The sequence below is a fragment of the Xenopus laevis genome, chromosome 5L, assembly GCF_017654675.1.
Source record: "Xenopus laevis strain J_2021 chromosome 5L, Xenopus_laevis_v10.1, whole genome shotgun sequence".
NCBI classification, from domain to species: Eukaryota; Metazoa; Chordata; class Amphibia; order Anura; family Pipidae; genus Xenopus; species Xenopus laevis.
Genome location: NC_054379.1, coordinates 16,605,148 through 16,627,677, shown reverse-complemented (window position 1 = coordinate 16,627,677; position 22,530 = coordinate 16,605,148). Strand labels below are relative to the sequence as shown.

Genomic DNA, 22,530 nt, shown 5'->3' with positions numbered 1-22,530 from the left:
TAAACAAAGAAAGAACTCGGGATCAAATTAAACACAAATCTGCAAAACAAGCTCAAAGAAAATAATATAATGTTCAGAGATCAGGGGTACATTCTTAATTGCTAGCACTCTAAGGGGGGTTATTTATCAAATTTTTAAGATTTTTTTTAGTAAAAATAATTCCGACCAAACTAGAATTCACGATTTGACCTTATTTATCACTGTAAAAACAAGATAAAATAAGTTTCATAAATTCAGGTTTTTGTAAAAAAAAACAAAACTATTTTTTATTGTTTTATGCCCAAAACGCTCAAATATTTAGTGAAATCGAAACTTAGTGCAGACCATGATATCTTCAAATTTTAGATGCCAACTGACTTCTACAGGACCCCAACAGCTTGGAGATGGAGTATTTTCAGATTACCTTTGGGTATAATAAATCTTTCCCTATCAAAACATTGGATTTTTCAAGTTTTTGGCATTCGGACTTTAATAAATAACCCCTTAAGTGTGGCACTATATCAAGTAGAGAGGCTTGCTCTCCAGTAATTCCCCTCAACCAAAGCACGACCCAAATATCTGCTCACTCACTTGGGACAGCACAGAAGAAACTGTCCTTGTGAAAGTTCCAGTCTGCTTGTCTCTTCTCTCGCTCATAATGATCTTCTGACCACCTGTCATCGTGATGGCTAAATAGACATAAAACACATTATTTCTACACTTACACATCTCCGCCGGTTCTTTGAGAGGGCAAACTCTTGTTTTATTTCTATAGAAACATCTAAGTATTGCAGCTATTGTCCTAAATAACATTGTGCAATTCACATCAATGAGGAGGCACGGGAAGAACTAGGTGTTTCTCTACCAGAAGCAATTATGGTGGTGGAGAAATGCAACATATGCCATTAGTCTAAAGCTGGTCATACATTGGCAGATAAAGGACAACCTGCCCCCCTTTTTAATATTGCCCAACCCCCCCCACAAAAAGAAAATGTTAAGATGGTTTTGCGGGAACTATCACAAATGAAAATGGTATACAAGCTTCATCATACTGAAATAAGAAACTTTCTAAATACAATCAATTAAATATTCTGCATTGTTTCTGAAATAATCAAGTTTATCTTCACTATTCCTCTCTCGGCATCTGTTTCTCTTCATTCTGTCTTCATTCAGGAGTTGTATGTCAGACAGTTAGATCCAATATATCTTATAGGGGGGCTCCTTTTGCCTAGAAGATGTATTAGATCTCAGTCTATTAAAATCACCAGACATCATGTCTCTCTACATGCAGAATTTGTGCAAAAGGCAGTTATTTTGTTAGATTTTGTTTGTACTGGAATCAGTTATTTGAGTGAGCTCTAATACATCTGTTAGGAAAGAAAGCCCCCCTATAAGATATATTGGATCATTCATCTGACACCCAAATCCTGCGTAAAAACAGAATGAAGAGAAACAGATGATGAGAGAGGGATAGTGAAGATAAACTTGATTATTTCAGAAACAGTACAGAATTTTTAATTTATTGTATTTAGAAAATTTCAGTATGATATTACATTTTCATTTTTGTGATATTTTAAGAAATACAGAACTAAAAGTTACCACTGAAAGATAGAAAGGAGAAACACAGCATTTAGAGAAGTTACTTCAAGGGGTGGTTCACTTTTTAGTTACATTTTAGTATGTTATAGAGTGACCAATTCTAAGCGACTATTCATTTGGTCTTCATTTTTTAATTTTTAGAGTTTTAAAATTATTTGCCTTCTTCTTTTGAAACTTTGCAGTTTAATAGGGGTCACTGACCCCATCTTAAAAACAAATTCTCTGTAAGGCTACACATTTATAGTTATTGCTACTTTGTATTGCTCATCTTTCTATTCAGACCCTCTCCTATTCTGGTATTTAAATCAACCCATGGTTGCTAGGGTCATTTAGACGATAGCAACCAGATTGCCGAAGTTGCAAACTGGAGAGCTGCTGAATAAAAAGCTAAATAACTGAAAAGCTACAAGTAATAAAAAATGAAAACCAAAAGCAAATTGTCTCGGAATATCAGTCTCTACGTCATACTAAAAGTTAATATAAAGGTGAACTACCCCTTTAAAGAGGATATAGAAATCACACCAAAACATTTACTTTTTTGCCTGCTCGTCTGCATATTTAAAGGGATAGTTGGCCAGTGTTGCTTTGTAGCCAGTGTTTTTCACCATGTTATTCCATGTCACCAGTCTTTGTCCGATGGCTGTCCCTCTGGGCTCAAAACCCTTGAATTGAAAATGAAAGAATGTAATCAATCCTTGTGGCCTTGTCCCGGCATTGCTGTAACAAAAGAAGCCCAAATAACAAGGGGAGGCAGAGACCCTCACTACAAAGAAAGGTCACATTGTACAGGTCAAGGGTGACTGCTTCCTAACAGGTGGGTGACAACTGACGGCTCCAGGCTGCACAGATTCCTCTGTGTATTACACGCTCAGGGCTACGAATGCCAGTCAGAGATATTATCTCATACGCCTATTAGACCTGAGACACAACACTGAAGTCTTTTTATTTTAGAGAGGACGCTTCACTTTAACATAAGCGGTTTTTAATGACAAAGCCTGTGGCTATATTTTATTGCCTCCACATATACAGTCATATGAAAAAGTTTGGGAACCCCTCTCAGCCTGCATAATAAGTTAATCCACTTTTAACAAAAAAGATAACAGTGGTAGGCCTTTCATTTCCCAGGAACATCTGAGTACTGGGGTGTTTTTTGAACAAAGATTTTTAGTGAAGCAGTATTCAGTTGTATGGAATTAAAAAATACTGATTACTGGCAACACCAAATTGGTTGGATTAGCTTGTTAAGCCCTGAACTTCATAGGCAGGTGTGTCCAATCATGAGAAAAGGTATTTAAAGTGACCAATTGCAAGTTGTACTTCTGTTTGACTCTCCTCTGAAGAGTGACAGCATGGGATCCTCAAAGCAACTCTCAAAAGATCTGAAAAGGAAGATTGTTCAGTATCATGGTTTAGGGGAAGGCTACAAAAAGCTATCTCAGAGGTTTAAACTGTCAGTTTCAACTGTAAGGAATGTAATCAGGAAATGGAAGGCCACAGGCACAGTTGCTGTAAAACCCAGGTCTGGCAGGACAATCAAAATAGAGGAGCAGCATATGAGGAGGATTGTGAGAATGGTTACAGACAACCCAAAGATCTCCTCCAAAGACCTGCAAGAACATCTTGCTGCAGATGGTTTATCTGTACATCGTTCTACAATTCAGCTCAATTTGCACAAAGAACATCTGTTGTTGTATGCAAAAGCTCATTTAGACAAGCCACAGTCATTTTGGAACAAAGTGCTTTGCACTGATGAGACAAAAAATTAGTTATTTGGTCATGACAAAAAGTGCTTTGCATGGCGGAAGAAGAACACCGCATTCCAAGAAAAACACCTGCTACCTACTGTCAAATTTGGTGGAGGTCCCATCATGCTGTGGGGCTGTGTGGCTAGTTCAGGGACTACTGGGGCCCTTGTTAAAGTTGAGGGTCGGATGAATTTAACCCAATATCTACAAATTCTTCAGGATAATGTTCAAGCATCAGTCACAAAGTTGAAGTTACGCTGCAGGGGTTGGATATTGACCCTAAACACACTTGGAAATCTACAAAGTCATTTATGCAGAGGGACAAGTACAATATTCTGGAATGGCCGTCACTGTCCCCCAACTTGAATATGATGGGAAATCTATGGGATGATTTGAAGCAGACTGTCCATGCTCGGCAGCCATCAAATTTAACTGAACTGGAGAGATTTTATATGGACGAATGGTCAAAAATACCCACATCCAGAATCCAGACACTCATCAAAGGCTATAGGAGGTCGAATTTCGAATTCATATGAGTTTTTTTTTTTAAAAAACTCCCCTAAACTGCCATCAATTCAATATTCGACCAATCGAAATGTATTAATAAAATTGAATTTTTAAAACTCGGATGACTTGAATCGACCTGAAAAAACTCAAATGTTAGGAAAGCTGCAAATAGCTCCAAATTGATCCCTGGACCACTCCCATTGACTCAAACATCCATTCGGCAGGTTTAAGGTGGCGAATAGTCGAATTCGAATTCTTAAAGAGTATGATAAATCTCGAAAGTCTAATTTTTTTTTTTTTTTTTAAAAACTGGAATCCCTAGTCGAATTGGACAGTTTTGACCATAAAAAATTTGAACATTTGATAAACAAAATTTAATAAACATTAGCCGCAGAGAAACAAACTCACCAGAAGAGGATCAGAAAAGTCTGGAAGGTCGGGCACAAGGATGCCAACCAGGGCACAAACCACTATAATTACAGTGCACACGCCGAGAACCACAACAGGCCAGTCAGCTATCAAAGCAGCGTAGCTGGAAAAGAAGAAAAGAACACTTTTAAAATAAAAACAAATAAAACAAATGAACACTGTTTCTACATAGATCTCAAGGTTATGAAATAAAATGACCTGTGCAGCTTCTTCTTAGGTTATGTTTCCCCTAAGCGGAGGGGCAGAGTGTCCAAAAGGGAACATAATTATATATCTATCGCATTCAACTGTAATCATGTGGATAGAATTAAAGGAGCAGTACGTTAGACAAATGGGGCCAGGTTATAAAAAGAACACGACTCATGATCTATTAGTTAGTCTCCCCCAGTTATTCAATCTGCTAACCTGATACCCTTGGCCAGTGGTTGGGGTGCATCTGCAGAGAGCTGTGTCACAGACACTTAAAGAGATACTGTCATTTCATTTTGAAATCTGACATGGGGCTAGACAAATTGTCAGTTTCCCAGCTGCCCCCAGTCACGTGACTTGTGCTCTGATAAACTTCAGTCACTCTTTACTGCTGTATTGCAAGTTGGAGTGATATCACCCCTCCCTTTTTCCCCCCCGTAGTCTAACAACAGAACACAATGGGAAGGTAACCAGATAGCAGCTCCCTAACACAAGGTAACAGCTGCCTGGTAGATCTAAGAACAACACTCAATAGTAAAATCCAGGTCCCACTGCGACACATTCAGTTACATTGAGTAGGAGAAACAACAGCCTGCCAGAAAGCAGTTCTATCCTAAAGTGCTGGCTCTTTCTGAAATCACATGACCAGGCAAAATGACCTGAGATGCACCTACACACCAATATTACAACTAAAAAGATACACTTGTTGGTTCAGGAAATACATTTTATATTGTAGAGTGAATTATATGCAGTTATGGTTGCCACTTGGCCAGTATTTTAGCGGCCTGGCCGGTAAAAATGAAGGTTGATCCCAATGTTATAATAGGGAAAAAAGATAAATATATAGGAAGGCCTGAAAAGGTGGCAACTCTATTTGCAGTGTAAACAGTGTAATTTAGAAATAAAAACTACATCATAAAAATCATGACAGAATCCCTTTAAGTTGCCCTTCCCATTGATCCTCTGGGGCTCCCTAAACAGGCGCATGAGTAATACAAATATTCTTTGCTAATTCCTTTACTGCAAATGCGTACACCTTCATTCGGTGCTGGCGATTTTTAAAAAGCAATGAAACATCTTCCAGCTTCATTGGACAAGAAAACAGCCTACACCACAATAAAGATGAATTGTAAAGTGAACAACCCCTTTAACTGAATTACTTATATTAGATATACCATGACCTGGATGAATGAAAATCTTCATAGTCATAGAACTAACAGTTCTTAGTCTCACACACACAAGGACAAAGAAATACCCAATTAAGAAATGTCCCACTGAGCAACATTCCAGTGGAATTTAATGCTGGTGGAAGTGGCACAAAGTGTGACCAATTGCTCCCTAGGGGGATCAAGGAGCTTGATGAATTCCTCTAGCTTAGAGATCTTCAGTCTTCTTTGGGTTCAAGACCCTTTTTTTTTTCTTACAACTCCAACTTTGGGTCAGGGTCCCCTTATCTCAAAATAAAATCACAGAAAACCTTGTTGTAAAAGGTAATCTTCCATTGTTCCAAGGATATCCTTGGATAAATTAATAAATATGAACGTTTTTCATTCATTTGCAATGGGTCCAAAACAAGAGTTTGGGTTTATCATACATGTAGCACTCGATACTACTCTGTGCTGCTGTAATTCACCATCTTAAATTGGCAAATCTTAAATTGGATCACGTGCAAATGTGCATTTTTGGATAGAATTCCACTTGCCACAAGAGGTGACAGAGACGGTTTCCCTTCATGTGAACGACAGGACCTTTTGTATATTCATTGTATTAATCCTGCTCATTGTGTATGTGTGTAACATTGTCACTGTTTATTTTTTCTGTTGTTAAAAGTGATACCGACACTAAAATGTTTCTTTGTTTATTTTTTCAGTAAACATTAAAGTGGTGGTTCACCTTTGAGTTAACTTTTAGTATGGCGTAGAGAGAGATATTCTGAGACAATCTGCAATTGGTTTTAATGCTTTACTATTTGTGGTTTTTGAGTTATTTAGCTTTTTATTCAGCAGCTCTCCAGTTTGAAAAATTAGAAATCTGGTTGTTAGGCTCCAAAATACCTCAGCAACTATCCATTGAGTTGAATAAATGAAGGTATATGAATAGGAAAGGGTCTAAATAGAAAGATGAGTAATAAAAAGTAACAATAACAATACATTTGTAGCCTTACAGAGCATTTGTTTTTTAGATGGGGTCAGTGACCCCTATTTGAAAACTGGAAAGGGTCAGAAGAAAAAGGCAAATAATTAAAAAGCTGTAAAAAATAAAAAATTAAGACCAATTGAAAAGCTGCTTAGAATTGGTCATTCTATAACATGTTAAAAGTTAACTTAAGTTAACGAGCCGTTAAAAGCTGCAGACAGACCAAGTTGGCAGCTTATTGGCCCATGTATGGGGCCCTCCGATGGAATTCCCCGATCGATATCTGGCCGAAGATGACGATCGGACGGGACTAAAAATTCCGTCGGATTGCGGCCGCATCTGTTCGTTAATGCGGTCCCGCGATCCGACCGCCCGTTACCCATCGTTAGAATTTGATTGTTGGGCCCTAGGGCCCACGATCATATCCGCACGATATTGCCCACCTCAAGGTGGGCATATAGGGGAGAGATCCGCTCATTTGCAATCCGTAAATAAAGAATTTTTGGAAGAATTCCTGTAGTCCTGTGTGCCATCGGATGTTGCTGATTTGCACCTTTAAAGATGAACCACCCCTTTAAAAGACGGACAGCTTATTGTAGCATAAAGTCCTTTATGGGGGTGGAGGTGGCATCCAAAGGAGCAATGTAAAAGGGAGACAGAACAGCAGGTGGGGACAAATGTGCAACGTAATGAGACTGCCAGGTGGGGAGGTGCATGAACATAAACATATATTATATATCCCACACAGCAAGGGGCAAAAAGAAACACCTTTCATGGGAATTGTCCAGCCCAGGATTAGATTACCGCATACGAAATTGTTTAGCTGTGGTGTAAAGAAAACATTCTTGCAATAGCAGACACTCTCTGTGCATATTTAAAGTAGAGGTCCAATCAATTTTAGTGTAGAAAATTAAATTTATCAATACTGTGTGGCTGATTCCTTAAAGGGGTTGTTCACCTTAAAATTGACTTTAGTAAGTTATAAATGGATACATCTAAACAACTTTTCGATTGGCCTTCGTTTTTTTTTAAAATTCTTTTGAATCATTTCAGCTTTCAAATAGCGGTCACTGACCCCATATAAAAAACAAATGCTCTATAAGGCTACAAATGTATTGTTATTGCTACTTTTCGCATACTCATCTTTCTGTTCAGGCCTCTCCTATTCATATTCCAGTATCTTATTCAGATCAATGCATGGTTGCTAGGACAAATTGGACCCTAGCAACTGGATTGCTGAAATTGCAAACTGTAGAGCTGCTGAATAAAGAGCTAAATATCTCAAAAAAAACAAATAAAAACCAATTAAAAATCTCAGAATATCACTGTACATCATACTAATAGTTAATTTAAAGGTGAACAACCCATTTAAGCTGTAATGTGCTGGTGTATATAACAGCTGCAGATTTAGCAATATCACTTCAGGGCTTTAGGTTTACAGTTATGTATGGCATATTTTTCACTTTATCTTTCTAGAACTGGGTAACTGAATTTGTATATTTGATGTATAGACCTTTCTGTTTTACAGTGCTGCGCAATATCACACTGCTTTATAAATAAGTGTTAAAAATAATAAAAGAATGACGTGTATGATGATGGAGCTTTTAAAAGGCACATTTAGCAAAGGTCGAATTTTCGAATTCATGCGAGTTTTTTCTCTGAAAATATCAGAAAGGCAGCAAGTAATTCAACAGGTTTCAGTAGGCGAATAGTCGAATTCAAGTTCTTAAAAGGGTTGTTCACCTTTGAAATGACTTTTAGTATGATGTAGAGAGAGATATTCTGAGATAATTTGCAATTGGTTTTCATTTTTTATTATTGAAGGTTTTTGAGTTATTTAGCTTTTTATTCAGCAGCTCTCAAGTTTGCATTGTAAGCTATCTGGTAACTAGGGTCCAAATTACCCTAGCAACCATGCATTGGTTTAAATAAGCGACTGGAATATGAATAGGAGAGGCCTGAATAGAAAGATTATCAATAAAAAGTAGCAATAACAATACATTTGTAGCCTTACAGAGCATTTGTTTTTAGAAGGGGTCAGCGACGCCCATTTGAAAGCCGCAAAGAGTCAGAAGGAAAAGGCAAATAACTATAAAAAAAATAAATAATGAAAACCAAGTTAAGTTTAAGTTATCTTAAAGGTGAACCAACCCGTTAAAGGCCCAGAGTATTATAAAACTCGAAAATTGAATTCGAATTTTTACTCGAATCGAATTTGAATAACTCCCTAGTCGAATTTGACCATAACAAAAAATCGAAACTTCGCCAAATTTTCAATTCGACCCTCGATAGATCTGCCCCTTTGTGTCAAATCTGGATCTTTTGGCTCAGTGATTGCAGTGGTTAGAAATACAATACAAAAAACCATTTGTCTTGACTCTGTGAAGTCTGGTCTTTAAATGAATACAGTCTATGGTGAATTCTCTTATGTATATTTGAAATATATGCTCTTTCTAGGGTTTTGGTAAGTAATCCCAGAGGAAGTACAGCGTCTGTCCCTCTTTACAGGATTAAGTGGACAGACAGACAGGAAAGGCAGCTGCGAGGCCCATTCATTAGAACCTCCATCTGTTCAGCCCTTCAGCATGACAAGGTGAAAAGGAATGCCAAAGACTAAGTCAATTTGAAGGAGCCCTTGCCATTACTGCCATGGAAATGTAAGCTTCAGGGAATATAAAACAATCAAAACAAAGGAGTTATCTGAAATATCTGAAAGCTAGCCAAAACCAAAACATTTGTTTGCAAAGCCTCGCTGTGGGTTACTCAAATTCCAGGATGCCCTGACCAGTAAAGGCTTGCATAAATATCAGAACTATGTTGCAACAGAATCACAAGACCCCACTGGATCGGAGTCCGACAAAGCTCAAACATGGAATCAAACAACGCCATTAAAGGACCAGTAACATCAACATTTTTAAAAAAAAATTTATTGTATGCTACGAAAAAAAAACACCAACATATATAAAAATTTAAAATCGCAAAGCCTTTATTTAAAAATAACTTATCAAATCTCCGCTTGCTCCTCTACAGAAAAGGCGACCATTTATCGTGGAGCGCTCAATTTCTCTTCCCTGGCTATCTCCTATAAGGAAGGCAGGGAGGAGAAATCAAGCACCGCACGATGGGACCACCCGATCGCCTTTTCTGAAGAGGAGTGCTAGCGGAGTTTCGGTAAGTTATTTCTAAATAAAGACTTTGCGACTTTAAAGTTTAATACGTGTTGGTGTTTTATTTATTTATTTTACATTTTTTTGACGTTACTGATCCTTTAAAGGGGTGGTTCACCTTCCAACCCTTTTTTCAGTTCAGTTGGTTTCAGATAAATCACCAGAAATAAAGATTTTTTCCAATTACTTTCTATTTTGTATGTGTGGCTGTTTTTCTAATATTAAAGTGTAAATTTTCACCTTCTAAAGTAGCTCTGGGAGGGGGTCGCCGACCCTGTAACTGTTCTAAATTGATACATTTAGTTATTAAATTTTTTATGTTTGTCCCTGCTGAGCAGAATCTCTGGGATTCATTACAAGCAGCTGTTAGACTTGATACAATAGTTACTAATACTCCAGAGATGCTGCTGAGAAATGTATTAACTAAATGTTGCAAAATTGTAACAGTTCAGAATCTGCACCTGAATTACTGAGCTGTCAGACTCAAACACCAGAGAGACGAACATTCAACTTTAAACTTAGATTTTGGAAAAACAGTAAAATATAAAAAATGGAAAGTAATTGAAAAAAGTCTTTATTTCTGGTAAACTATCTGAAATCAACTGAACTGGAAAAAGCGTTGGATGGTGAACAACCCAGGTAACTTTTAGTATGTTATAGAATGGCCAATTCTACGCAACTTTTCAATCGGCTTTCATTATTTTATTTTATTTTTTTTTATTATTTGCCTTTTTCTTCTGACTTATCGCAGCTTTCAAATGGGCATCGCTGACCCCTTCTAAAAAAGCAAATGCTCTGTAAGGCTATAAATGTATTGTTGTTGCTAATTTTTATTACTCATATCTTTATGCAATGTGTATATATATCAGTGTGGTTGCTAGGGATATTTGGACCCTAGCAACCGGATTGCTTAAAATGCAAATTGAAGAGCTGCTGAATAAAAAGCTAAATAACTCAAACCTTAAATAATAAAAAATGAAAATTCATAGCTGTTGTAAACTAATTTAAAAATCTCAGCTGTCAATCAAATATTACCTGCCCCACCTCTATGCCCTGGGCATAGGGGCGGGGCAAGCAATTACTTTCACTTTCCATTCAGCACTTCCTGGATGTCACTGCTCTCCCCACATTCCCCCGTTCTCTTCACCGTTTATTTGTGTAACCAGTGCATGGGGATGGACATCAGGTCCCCCATTCTGGTGCACAAACAAGATTCTGAGATGATACAAGACTTGTCTTAATAACAGTGTCCACAAAATGGCTCCTGCCTGCTTGTTATAATTATTAATTCCCAGACTGAAGGAAACAAGATTCAAATAATTTATATAGTGTAATTAAAGTTTATTTTGCTTGACTAATGTGATAAAATAGTATTTTGAATAATTTTTTTGGGTGATGGGTCCAGATTAAGGTCACATTCAGGAGAAAAATGCCCGTTGGCTCCAAAGAAAAGAATATCAATGAGGGCTCGTACAGGGATCAAAGTCATCAGTGTAATAAAATCTTAACTATTTTTTTTTTTGGAAACATATAAAAAACATTGCAACATTGTAGCGTGCACAGGCCTGGGCAAAGCCACAAACAAGGCACAAACACATAAAGCTTCCCCCAACTGTCTTTGATCAGGATTGAGTATACTACTATGTTGCAATGTTTAGATTTTATTACATTGGCAACTTTGAACCTCCGTCCATTGCCTTTTCCTAAGAGGTCTGCAGAATTGTTTTCATTGGTGTATGCTGCCTGTAGTCAGAATGACAAAAGACCAGTGTCGGACTGGCCCACCGGATACCAGGAAAAGTCCCGGTGGGCCTAGGTGTCAGTGGCCCCTCATGCTGCTAAACTTTTGGCCTATTTCATTGGCATTCCCTATTTCTACAAGAATAAAGAGGCTAAATAGATAGAATTATTGATTATGGTATAAAGAAAACAGACTAGGAGAATAGAGGTTGATTGAGGAGATGAAGAATATTAGTACTGAGAGTGGGCCCCTGGTTTCCCAGTCCGACACGGCAAAAGACTTCCATGATGTTAAAGGTGGAGCGAGTACCCGTGATCCACCCTCCCCATAGGTCTATGGCCGGCCTGCTCCTGCCAAAAGTCGACAAGTTGCCCATATAAAATGTGCTTTTGGGGTTAGATCCTTCTGTGTGCTCCATTCAGGGGAACAATAAAGATTGTGGGATCCGATTAGTAAAGTGCTGCATTACAGACCCAGTGAGTACCCTAAAAAAAAACCATAAAAAAGGAGAAACCAGACATATATAGTTACAGAAGGAGATTTACACAAAAATGATCATGCCGTGCCATGCACCCAGGGGCGTAACTACAGAGGAGGGGGGAACAAGAAGGTAGGGGTCCTAGTAAAGCCATCATTAAAGGAATTTTTCAATATAAAAATAAAAACTGGGTAAATAGACAGGCTGTGCAAAATAAAAAATGTTTCTAATATAGTTAGTTAGGCAAAAATGTAATGTATAAAGGCTGGAGTGACTGGATGTCTCACATAATAGCCAGAACACAACTTCTTGCTTTTTAGCTCTCTTGCTTTCCATTGATTGGTTACCAGGCAGTAACCAATCAATGACTTGAGGGGGGGGGTACATGGGTCATAATTGTTGCTTTTGAATCTAAGCTGAATGCTGAGGATCAATTGCAAACTCACTGAACAGTTATGTGCCATGTGGGCCCCCCCTTTAAAGGAGAACTAAACCCTTAAAAAAATGCTACCCTACATAGACCCCCCTCCCTGCTCCCCCCGCCTAGCCTGCAGATTTAGGGCATCTGAGTTCACAGGCGCCATCTTCTTCCCTTCGGTAATCTTCTGGAAGAGATCGGCATATCATTACATTCGCAGTTGGAGCAATCATCCATTTCACAACAACTGTGCATGTGACAAAAGTCACAAATTGCTGAAGCGCTGGAAGAAGACCCGAAGATTACTGTAGAGAAGAACATGGTGCCCTGAATCTGCACCGAGGGGTAAGTAGAGAGTAAGGGGCATTTACCAGGGGTAACAGCTAGGCTGGGGGGAGCAGGGAGGGGGGTAGGATTTTTTTTAATTACAGGTTTAGTTCTCCTTAAGACGCTGACTGACTGAGTTAGAGAGCTAAAAAGCAGAAAGTAGTGTTCTATCTATTATGTTAGACATCCAGTCACTGACTATATTAGAAACATTTTTTATTTTGCACAGCCTATCTATTTACCCAGTTTTTATTTTTACACTGATCTGTTCCTTTGATGAGCAATTTCAAAATGATCTTGGTGGAATAAGTCAATTAATCAATTTTCGGGGCCCTAAATTGAATTTTCCATGGGGCCCAATAACATCTAGTTACTCCACTGCATGTACCAATATCAACAGCAGCTCTCTGGAGAAACCAGTGACAATCTTGGATACTACACAGCAGTGCCTGAGGTGTAAGACAGACAGTGTTTGGGTACATACCTTTTGGGTAACTGGAATGGTTTGGCAGCCCTGGGGGGGGAAAAAAGAACACGTCATTCAAAGTCTGGAATAAAACAACAAAATACCATTTTTAAATGAAGATTGGCAGACTGGCCAAAACTTGGGTTTGTGACAAACTGCTTCCATTGTCTGATTTGGCCGTCCATGTGGGTAAGGGTCAGGGCACACAGGCAGATTCGGGGAGATTAGTTGCCCGGCGACAAATCCCCTCTTCTTTGGGGCGACTAATCTCCCTGAACTGCCTCCCCGCCGGCTAAAATGTAAATCGTCGGCGGCATGGCACTCTGAGAGATTCGTTTTCCGAAGTCGCCTCACGAGGAAACTCCAGGTGACTTCGGAAGACGAATCGCTCCGAATGCCATCCCGCTGACAATTTACATTTTAGCCGGCGGGAAGGCAGTTCAGGGAGATTAGTCGCCCCAAAGAAGAGGAGATTTGCCGCCGGGCGACTAATATTCCCAAATCTGCCTGTTTGCCCTGACCCTAACAGAGTAGAATTTATCCAGTAGATCTGGACAGAACCGACAGGTAGCTATGGTCAGACTCACTAGACATCCATCACATGCTCATCATTTTCATTTTGCAAGTGGTTTAACAAATTATTGTGTGCATTTATTTTATGGATGCCTGTATGGCAAGTATTGCTGCCTGCACAGGAATGTACAACATGAAGTTAATATAGTCACCTGCACAATTACAAAGCGAGGCAGAGTCAATGAGCCAGTTGTGAATGACAGTTGCCTGTTCAGCAGAACAAGTAAATTATCCCTAACTCCCCTGCAGGCTTACTGGCACCTACAGGATTAAGTCAATTGTTGTCCTGAATAAAGGGCAGGCTGCGATCGGTCACACAACTCATGGGGGGCGGAATTCACAAAAGTGAAGCTACCCCATTTTTGGAGTAAAAGCCGTGGTAACCTGGAGTAAAATACTTCCTCTATATTTACAAACAGAAATCCACCTAAATTCTGACTCAACTTCCACTTTTCATTTTTTAGTGAAAGACCATTTACAGACAGTTTTATGAACTTGTCTTTTAAACGGCATAAAAATGGTGCAAAAACGTCATTTAAACCACATTTTCTCAAGACATTTTAAAAATAGAGTAAAAGCTCAGTGTAACTTTTGCATATGTGTCAGATCAATTCTAAAATAATCTGCTGTGGTTTACCCAATCTTCATTTCACACCTCTTGTAGGTGCCCTATTGGGTAATTATTAGCATGTTATATTTAGGGCAGAAGTTTCTATCTAACACTATAGGCATAAAAAGCCTCATTAACAAAACAATTAAAACACGGATTAAACAAAATTTACATAAACATTATTTTACTAGTTTTAGCCTAATGAATGAGGCATTATTAGCAATTTGAAGGAATATATTATCAAAAGGAAAAGTAAAGCTTCCCAACCAATTTTTTAACTTTAAAGGGAAACTGTCATGGGAAAAATTTTTTTTTAAAAATGATTCAGTTAATAGAGCTGCTCCAGCAGAATTCTGCACTGAAATCAATTTCTCAAAAGAGCAAACAGATTTTTTTATATTCAATTTTGAAATCTGACATGAAATCTAGACATATCAATTTCCCAGCTGCCCCAACTCATGTGACTTGTGCTCTGATAAACTTCAATCACTCTTGACTGCTGTATTGCAAGTTAGAGTGATATCAACCCCTCCCTTTCCCCCCCCCCAGCAGCCAAACAAAAGAACTATGGGAAGGTAACCAGATAACAGCTCCCTAACACAAGATAACAGCTGCCTGGTAGATCTAAGAACAACACTCAATAGTAAAATCCATGTCTCACTGAGACACATTCAGTTACATTGAGAAGGAAAAACAGCAGCCTGCCAGAAAGCATCTCTCTCCTAAAGTGCAGGCACAAGTCACATGACTGGGGGCAGCTGGGAAATTGACAATATGTCTAGCCCCATGTCCGATTTCAAAATTGAATATAAAAAAATCTGTTGGCTCTTTTGAGAAATGGATTTCAGTGCAGAATTCTGCTGGAGTAGCACTATTAACTGATGTGTTTTGAAAAAAAAAACATGTGTTCCGATGACAGGATCCCTTTATGCAGCACTTAGACACTTGACCTGAGATAATAAAACATATTTCTGATAAAAATTGGTATTTTATGCAAAATAGCATAAATAGACCCTTATACTCTGTTACAGAAGTGGAATTACACCAACATGTAGGCAGATTAAGAAAACTCAGGTTATCCTGAAAAAAATGATGTATAATTTTCCTAGGAAAAATAAACCCCCTCTTGCGGAAGTGCCGATTTGATGGCTGACTGACAGGTTTAATAAGAGCTAAAGACAAATTCAGAAAAAATGTTGTGCGAAATACAGAATCTGAAAACTGTCTTTTAAATAGAGAAATTCACAAAAGTGGAGATGTAGGTTTGTGAATTTGGTGGGAAATCCAACATTTTTATAACAAATATGCATAAAATACAGTACATTAAAAATGTTTATTAAAATGAATTTAATGAAACACACAAACATTTAATTAAATGCATTTTATGATACATCAAAATCAGTGCACAAAACATTCCCATGAAGCATTGTTTATCGAGTGAGCAGATTTCCAAGCGATGCCAGTGTAAAGCAGAAGAAAACAACACAGTCGGCAGTAAAGCTGCTTAACTGGGTCTATCAGCAGCAAAGCTTTACTTAATTATGGTAATTCAGCAGTGGTTTGTGAGCAAACACCAGCTTTGATAATAACACAAACCCTGCCAACTCGCTGAACACAAACGCTGCAAATTCTCTCTTCCTACGCATTCAGGGTGCTTTCAATTGACTCTCTCTCAAACCTTTCTAATTACATACCAGACCCTGCAATTACGAATTAAAACGGATGTAATCAAGAAATAAATTCAGCTGCAAAGCATTCAGAATAACTTTCAAGTCTGTCCCAATGGTAGATGCCAACAGAGCTTTAACACAAGACTCCCCGGCCCGTCCATTTGTTTCTTTACCTTTGTAATGTAGATGGGACCAAAGGCGACGTTACTCTATAAGTAGAGATGTACTTTTTCTTAAAAGTGAAAATTTTATGGTAGCTCAACGCAGCTGTGTTTTGCCATCATAATTTCTGGAGTAATAAACAAAAGCTCCTCAAATCTAATATATATATATATGTTTTTAGCCATACACGAAAATCATACAAGCAGGTTAGTTGGCGTCTGATAAAACTAATCCTAATGTGTTGCTTGAATGTGACTATAGATTGTCAGCTCCACTTGGACAGGGACTGAGGTGAATGAAACATAATCCCTGCAAAACTCTGTGCAAACGTATTGGTGTTATATACATAATAATTATATTTGTTTTGTAGTAAAAATTCTGTCCCAGGGGCTGCACAGATCCTATCTGATCCCCATTGTAAGCAGCAATCCTGTCCTGCTTTATGGCTAAGATTCTAGCTACCTGTATAACAGAGCATTCTGTCCCAGTGGCTGCACAGATCCTATCTGATCCCCATTGTAAGCAGCAGTCCTGTCCTGCTTTATGGCAGCTGAGATTCTAGCTATCTGTATAACAGAGCATTCTGTTCCACTGCCTGCACAGATCATGTCTGATCTTCACTGTAACCAACAGTCCGGCCCTGCTTTATGGCTGAGATTCTAGCTACCTGTATAACAGAGCATTCTGTCCCAGTGACTGCACAGGTCCTATCTGATCCCTATTGTAAGCAGCAGTCCTGTCCTGCTTTATGGCTGAGATTCTAGCTATATGTATAACAGAGCATTCTGTTTCACTGCCTGCACAGATCCTGTCTGATCTTCACTGTAACCAACAGTCCGGTCCTGCTTTATGGCAGCTGAGATTCTAGCTATCTGTATAACAGAACATTCTGTCCCAGTGGCTGCACAGATCCTATCTGATCCCCATTGTAAGCAGCAGTCCTGCCCTGCTTTATGGCAGCTGAGATTCTAGCTATCTGTATAACAGAGCATTCTATCCCAGTGGCTGCACAGATCCTTTCTATGTGTATACTACTCTAGATACAAGTCACGAAAATAATAAGAACTGAAAGAGAATGTAAAATGACTCAAAATCAGATAACTTATATACACTATATCCAGATGTCTAATGTCATTAAAGCATGATGGTCAGGAATCCGCGAGCAGCAAGGCTAAAGCTTGTTATACTTTCCTGCCTGCCTTCAAGTACATTCCTGAGTCAGTACTGCTTTCCTTTTCAGTTTCACTTAATTTGAACTGATATGCATGTAACGCAAAGCTTTTCTGACCTACACTAAACATGTGATGAATTCATTTGGCAGCACAAACTAACATCAGCGAAGTAACCTAAACTTACATTTTTTGACAAAACCCACCAAAAAATTAAAGAGACAGAAGAAGAAAAATAAAAATTCAGTAAACTTACGCTGACCACATATACTTATTCATCATATAGTACATATTGTATGGTCCTACGTGAGTGAACCTATCTGGCACATGTACTAGGACATCGGATGATATGGAAATTCATTGGCTCACACAATTGGCCAGTGCGTGTGGATGGACTGTACTAATCCCTATTGGTTGTATAGTGTAACTTTTACCCAGTCAGGTAAGTTAGAGGTGGTGCTAATGTAGGCGACGAACACAAATCTGTATAAAACAGCTCAGAATTCCTAGGGCAACCCAAATAAAGCAGTTAAACAGGGCTCCCAGACTCAAACTAACATTGATTTGTGGCAAGGTTAAAGCAACCCAAACTGGCCTTATGTTCTGTTTTACCAATAGCAATAAATTGTGATGCAAGAATTAATTACAGGTATGGGGCCTGTTATGCAGAGTGCTCTGGACCTAGGGTTTCCAGTTCAGCCCACCAAAAAATGATTTAAACATTAAATAAACCCTACTAATAAGGATTAGTTCAGTCTTAGTTAGGATCACGTACAAGGTGCCGTTTTATTATTATACAAAAAAATAAAAAATAAAAAAGTTAAATTTTTTGATTAAACTAGAGTCTTTGAGAAAAAAAACTTCCCATAATCTGGATATTACAGGAAGTATTAGTATTATAATATACTGTATGTATGTATGTTTCTGTTCAGGCCCTCTCTTGCCAGCCCTTTATTTAAGTCGTGTTTGTCTCTCATGGTCTAATTTCAGCTCAGTCTTGTTTGTGGCTATGGCACACAGGGTCATTTAAGCACTGCGTTTTTTTAGAAGAGCAAACAGGTGGCACCAAGCACCTCAAGCTACCCCTCCCCCCATGACTACTACAGGGAATCCACACATTTATTCAATTCGGTAACCCAGAAACCCATTATCTGGAAAGCTCCAAACTGCTGTGTAGCCATGGGGGCAGCCATTCAAGCACAGGATACACAGTAGATAACAGATAAGTACTCCTATAGTTTATATATACAAGCTGCTGTGTAGCCATGGGGGCAGCCATTCAAGCACAGGATACACAGTAGATAACAGATAAGTACTCCTATAGTTTATATATACAAGCTGCTGTGTAGCCATGGGGGCAGCCATTCAAGCACAGGATACACAGTAGATAACAGATAAGTACTACTATAGTTTATATAAACAAGCTGCTGTGTAGCCATGGGGGCAGCCATTCAAGCACAGGATACACAGTAGATAACAGATAAGTACTACTATAGTTTATATAAACAAGCTGCTGTGTAGCCATGGGGGCAGCCATTCAAACAAAGGATACACAGTAGATAGATAGCATATGTAGCATATAATGGTGTTATCTGTTATCCACTATTTAACCTGTGCCATATTGGATTTTTTTTATTTCTGCCATTGTTACACAGCAACTTGTTTATATGAACTATAGTAGTGTTTCTGAAGCAAACACATCAGTTTTACCAGTGCAGGGCATCAATGGTGTTACTGTTCCTTTAAGGACTCTTCTCCTACAAGTCTGGATAGAAACTGCCACCTAAAAAAAGGCGTATGCTTACCTAACGATTCTAACAATGACCCGAAGGTCACAAAGCAGCAAAGGACATATTGTAATCTAATAACCATAGAAAGGAGATAAAGGTACAGTGTGAAATCACAACACGCAATAAACCAGGAAGGTTTCACACAAATACCGGTAAGTGGAAAATCTTCAGGCTTCTGCCAATAAATGACAAATCCATTCTGACACAAGATGCAATATCACAGGCCAGACCTGCTTCCAATTATCCAGGTAATAAAACTGATAGAGCACATGAGAAACATAATGATGACTGGGACTATCCCTGCAGAGGCTGTAAATTCTTTTGAAGATGTTAGGGAACGAGCCAACAGATGTTCAACAGCTTTAGGTAAAACTTTTAAGTGTCCTGTTTCTTCTCTCTCACATTTCTAAATGAAAACCATTCACAAGTCCTTATTCTAACTGTTCCTTTCTGTTTTCTTATTGCCTTATAGTCACAGCTGTTGTTACTGGTAGCAGGAGCCCATTACATATATAATCTAGGAATGTCAATTCGATGACCTTCAGTATTTTGCCATACCATTCCCTTCCTGAGGGGATTTTCTTCCTGCTATCCCACAGTCACACTCCCTTCCCAGAGACTATTATCCACTGTTACTATAGGCACCATCTCTCCCTACTATACCTGCTATCCCACAGTCACACTCCCTTCCCAGAGACTATTATCCACTGTTACTATAGACACCATCTCTCCCTACTATACCTGCTATCCCACAGTCACACTCCCTTCCCAGAGACTATTATCCCACTGTTACTATAGGCACCATCTCTCCCTACTATACCTGCTATCCCACAGTCACACTCCCTTCCCAGAGACTATTATCCACTGTTACTATAGACACCATCTCTCCCTACTATACCTGCTATCCCACAGTCACACTCCCTTCCCAGAGACTATTATCCACTGTTACTATAGACACCATCTCTCCCTACTATACCTGCTATCCCACAGTCACACTCCCTTCCCAGAGACTATTATCCACTGTTACTATAGACACCATCTCTCCCTACTATACCTGCTATCCCACAGTCACACTCCCTTCCCAGAGACTATTATCCACTGTTACTATAGACACCATCTCTCCCTACTATACCTGCTATCCCACAGTCACACTCCCTTCCCAGAGACTATTATCCACTGTTACTATAGACACCATCTCTCCCTACTATACCTGCTATCCCACAGTCACACTCCCTTCCCAGAGACTATTATCCACTGTTACTATAGGCACCATCTCTCCCTACTATACCTGCTATCCCACAGTCACACTCCCTTCCCAGAGACTATTATCTACTGTTACTATAGGCACCATCTCTCCCTACTATACCTGCTATCCACAGTCACACTCCCTTCCCAGAGACTATTATCCACTGTTACTATAGACACCATCTCTCCCTACTATACCTGCTATCCCACAGTCACACTCCCATCCCAGAGACTATTATCCCACTGTTACTATAGGCACCATCTCTCCCTACTATACCTGCTATCCCACAGTCACACTCCCTCCCCAGAGACTATTATCCCACTGTTACTATAGGCACCATCTCTCCCTACTATACCTGCTATCCCACAGTCACTCCCTTCCCAGAGACTATTATCCCACTGTTACTATAGGCACCATCTCTCCCTACTATACCTGCTATCCCACAGTCACACTCCCTTCCCAGAGACTATTATCCCACTGTTACTATAGGCACCATCTTTCCCTACTATACCTGCTATCCCACAGTCACACTCCCTCCCCAGAGACTATTATCCCACTGTTACTATAGGCACCATCTCTCCCTACTATACCTGCTATCCCACAGTCACACTCCCTTCCCAGAGACTATTATCCCACTGTTACTATAGACACCATCTCTCCCTACTATACCTGCTATCCCACAGTCACACTCCCTTCCCAGAGACTATTATCCCACTGTTACTATAGGCACCATCTTTCCCTACTATACCAACTATCCCACAGTCACACTCCCTTCCCAGAGACTATTATCCCACTGTTACTATAGGCACCATCTCTCCCTACTATACCTGCTATCCCACAGTCACACTCCCTTCCCAGAGACTATTATCCCACTGTTACTATAGGCACCATCTCTCCCTACTATACCTGCTATTCCACAGTCACACTCCCTTCCCAGAGACTATTATCCCACTGTTACTATAGGCACCATCTCTCCCTACTATACCTTCTATCCCACAGTCACACTCCCTTCCCAGAGACTATTATCTCCACTGTTACTATAGGCACCATCTCTCCCTACTATACCTGCTATCCCACAGTCACACTCCCTTCCCAGAGACTATTATCCACTGTTACTATAGGCACCATCTCTCCCTACTATACCTGCTATCCCACAATCACACTCCCTTCCCAGAGACTATTATCCACTGTTACTATAGGCACCATCTCTCCCTACTATACCTGCTATCCCACAGTCACACTCCCTTCCCAGAGACTATTATCCACTGTTACTATAGACACCATCTCTCCCTACTATACCTGTTATCCCACAGTCACACTCCCTTCCCAGAGACTATTATCCCACTGTTACTATAGGCACCATCTCTCCCTACTATACCTGCTATCCCACAGTCACACTCCCTTCCCAGAGACTATTATCTCCACTGTTACTATAGGTTTCAGCAAATTCGTTCAGTCACCTTCACCTATGTATCATGCTCACTCTCCAGTCAGGCCACACCAGGAGACCCACAGACAATTTCAGCAAACGTAGGTATGGATGGAGCACATAACTTGCAGACTATGCCGCAAATAAATATTTATTGAATCAGAACATGTTTCAGATCACAGGGATCCTTTTTCAAGTGAAGTCACTAAAAAGGATCCTTGTGATCCGAAAACATGTTCTGATTCAATAAATATTCATTTGCGGCAGAGTCTGCGAGTTATGTGCTCCATCCACACCTACGTTTGCTGAAACTGTTACTATAGGCACCATCTCTCCCTTGTACTAGTTAATAGTACTAGTGGATCTATTCATAAACGAGTCCTTACTCGAGTTGTGAAATCAACAGTGTAGCTGTCCACCCACTCCATGAATTCTATCTGAAATATCATCCAGAAGCTCATGAAATGTGCAGTTCTGAATCCACATACACGTTGTTCATTTCATGCCCACTGAGGGACTAAAAATTGCTGGACTTGACTATCAATGGTCCATTGTCCCATTTCTGCTCCCCACCTAACCCTTTTGCTAAAATATTTTGCTGGATTCCAGCAAAACACTTGCCATTATGGACCACATCTTTACTTGTACAGCTAGTTTATTTTACACCCTCATTGGTAAATAAGCCACAGGCATCTACAAA

General features: G+C 39.4%; 1 protein-coding gene across 4 annotated transcripts in view; it reads right to left on the bottom strand.

Moving 5' to 3' along the window:
- disp1.L (dispatched RND transporter family member 1 L homeolog) overlaps nt 1-22,530 on the bottom strand; it is a 99,944-nt gene that overhangs the window by 9,866 nt on the left and 67,548 nt on the right. For all 4 annotated transcript variants that reach the window (XM_018262636.2, XM_018262637.2, XM_041562562.1 and 1 more), the window contains 4 exons: nt 13,200-13,229; nt 4,239-4,362; nt 2,113-2,240; nt 571-668 (listed from right to left, as the gene is read on the bottom strand). In XM_018262636.2, coding sequence (XP_018118125.1) covers nt 571-668; nt 2,113-2,240; nt 4,239-4,362; nt 13,200-13,229 — 380 coding nt within the window. The remainder of the gene's footprint in view (nt 1-570; nt 669-2,112; nt 2,241-4,238; nt 4,363-13,199; nt 13,230-22,530) is intronic.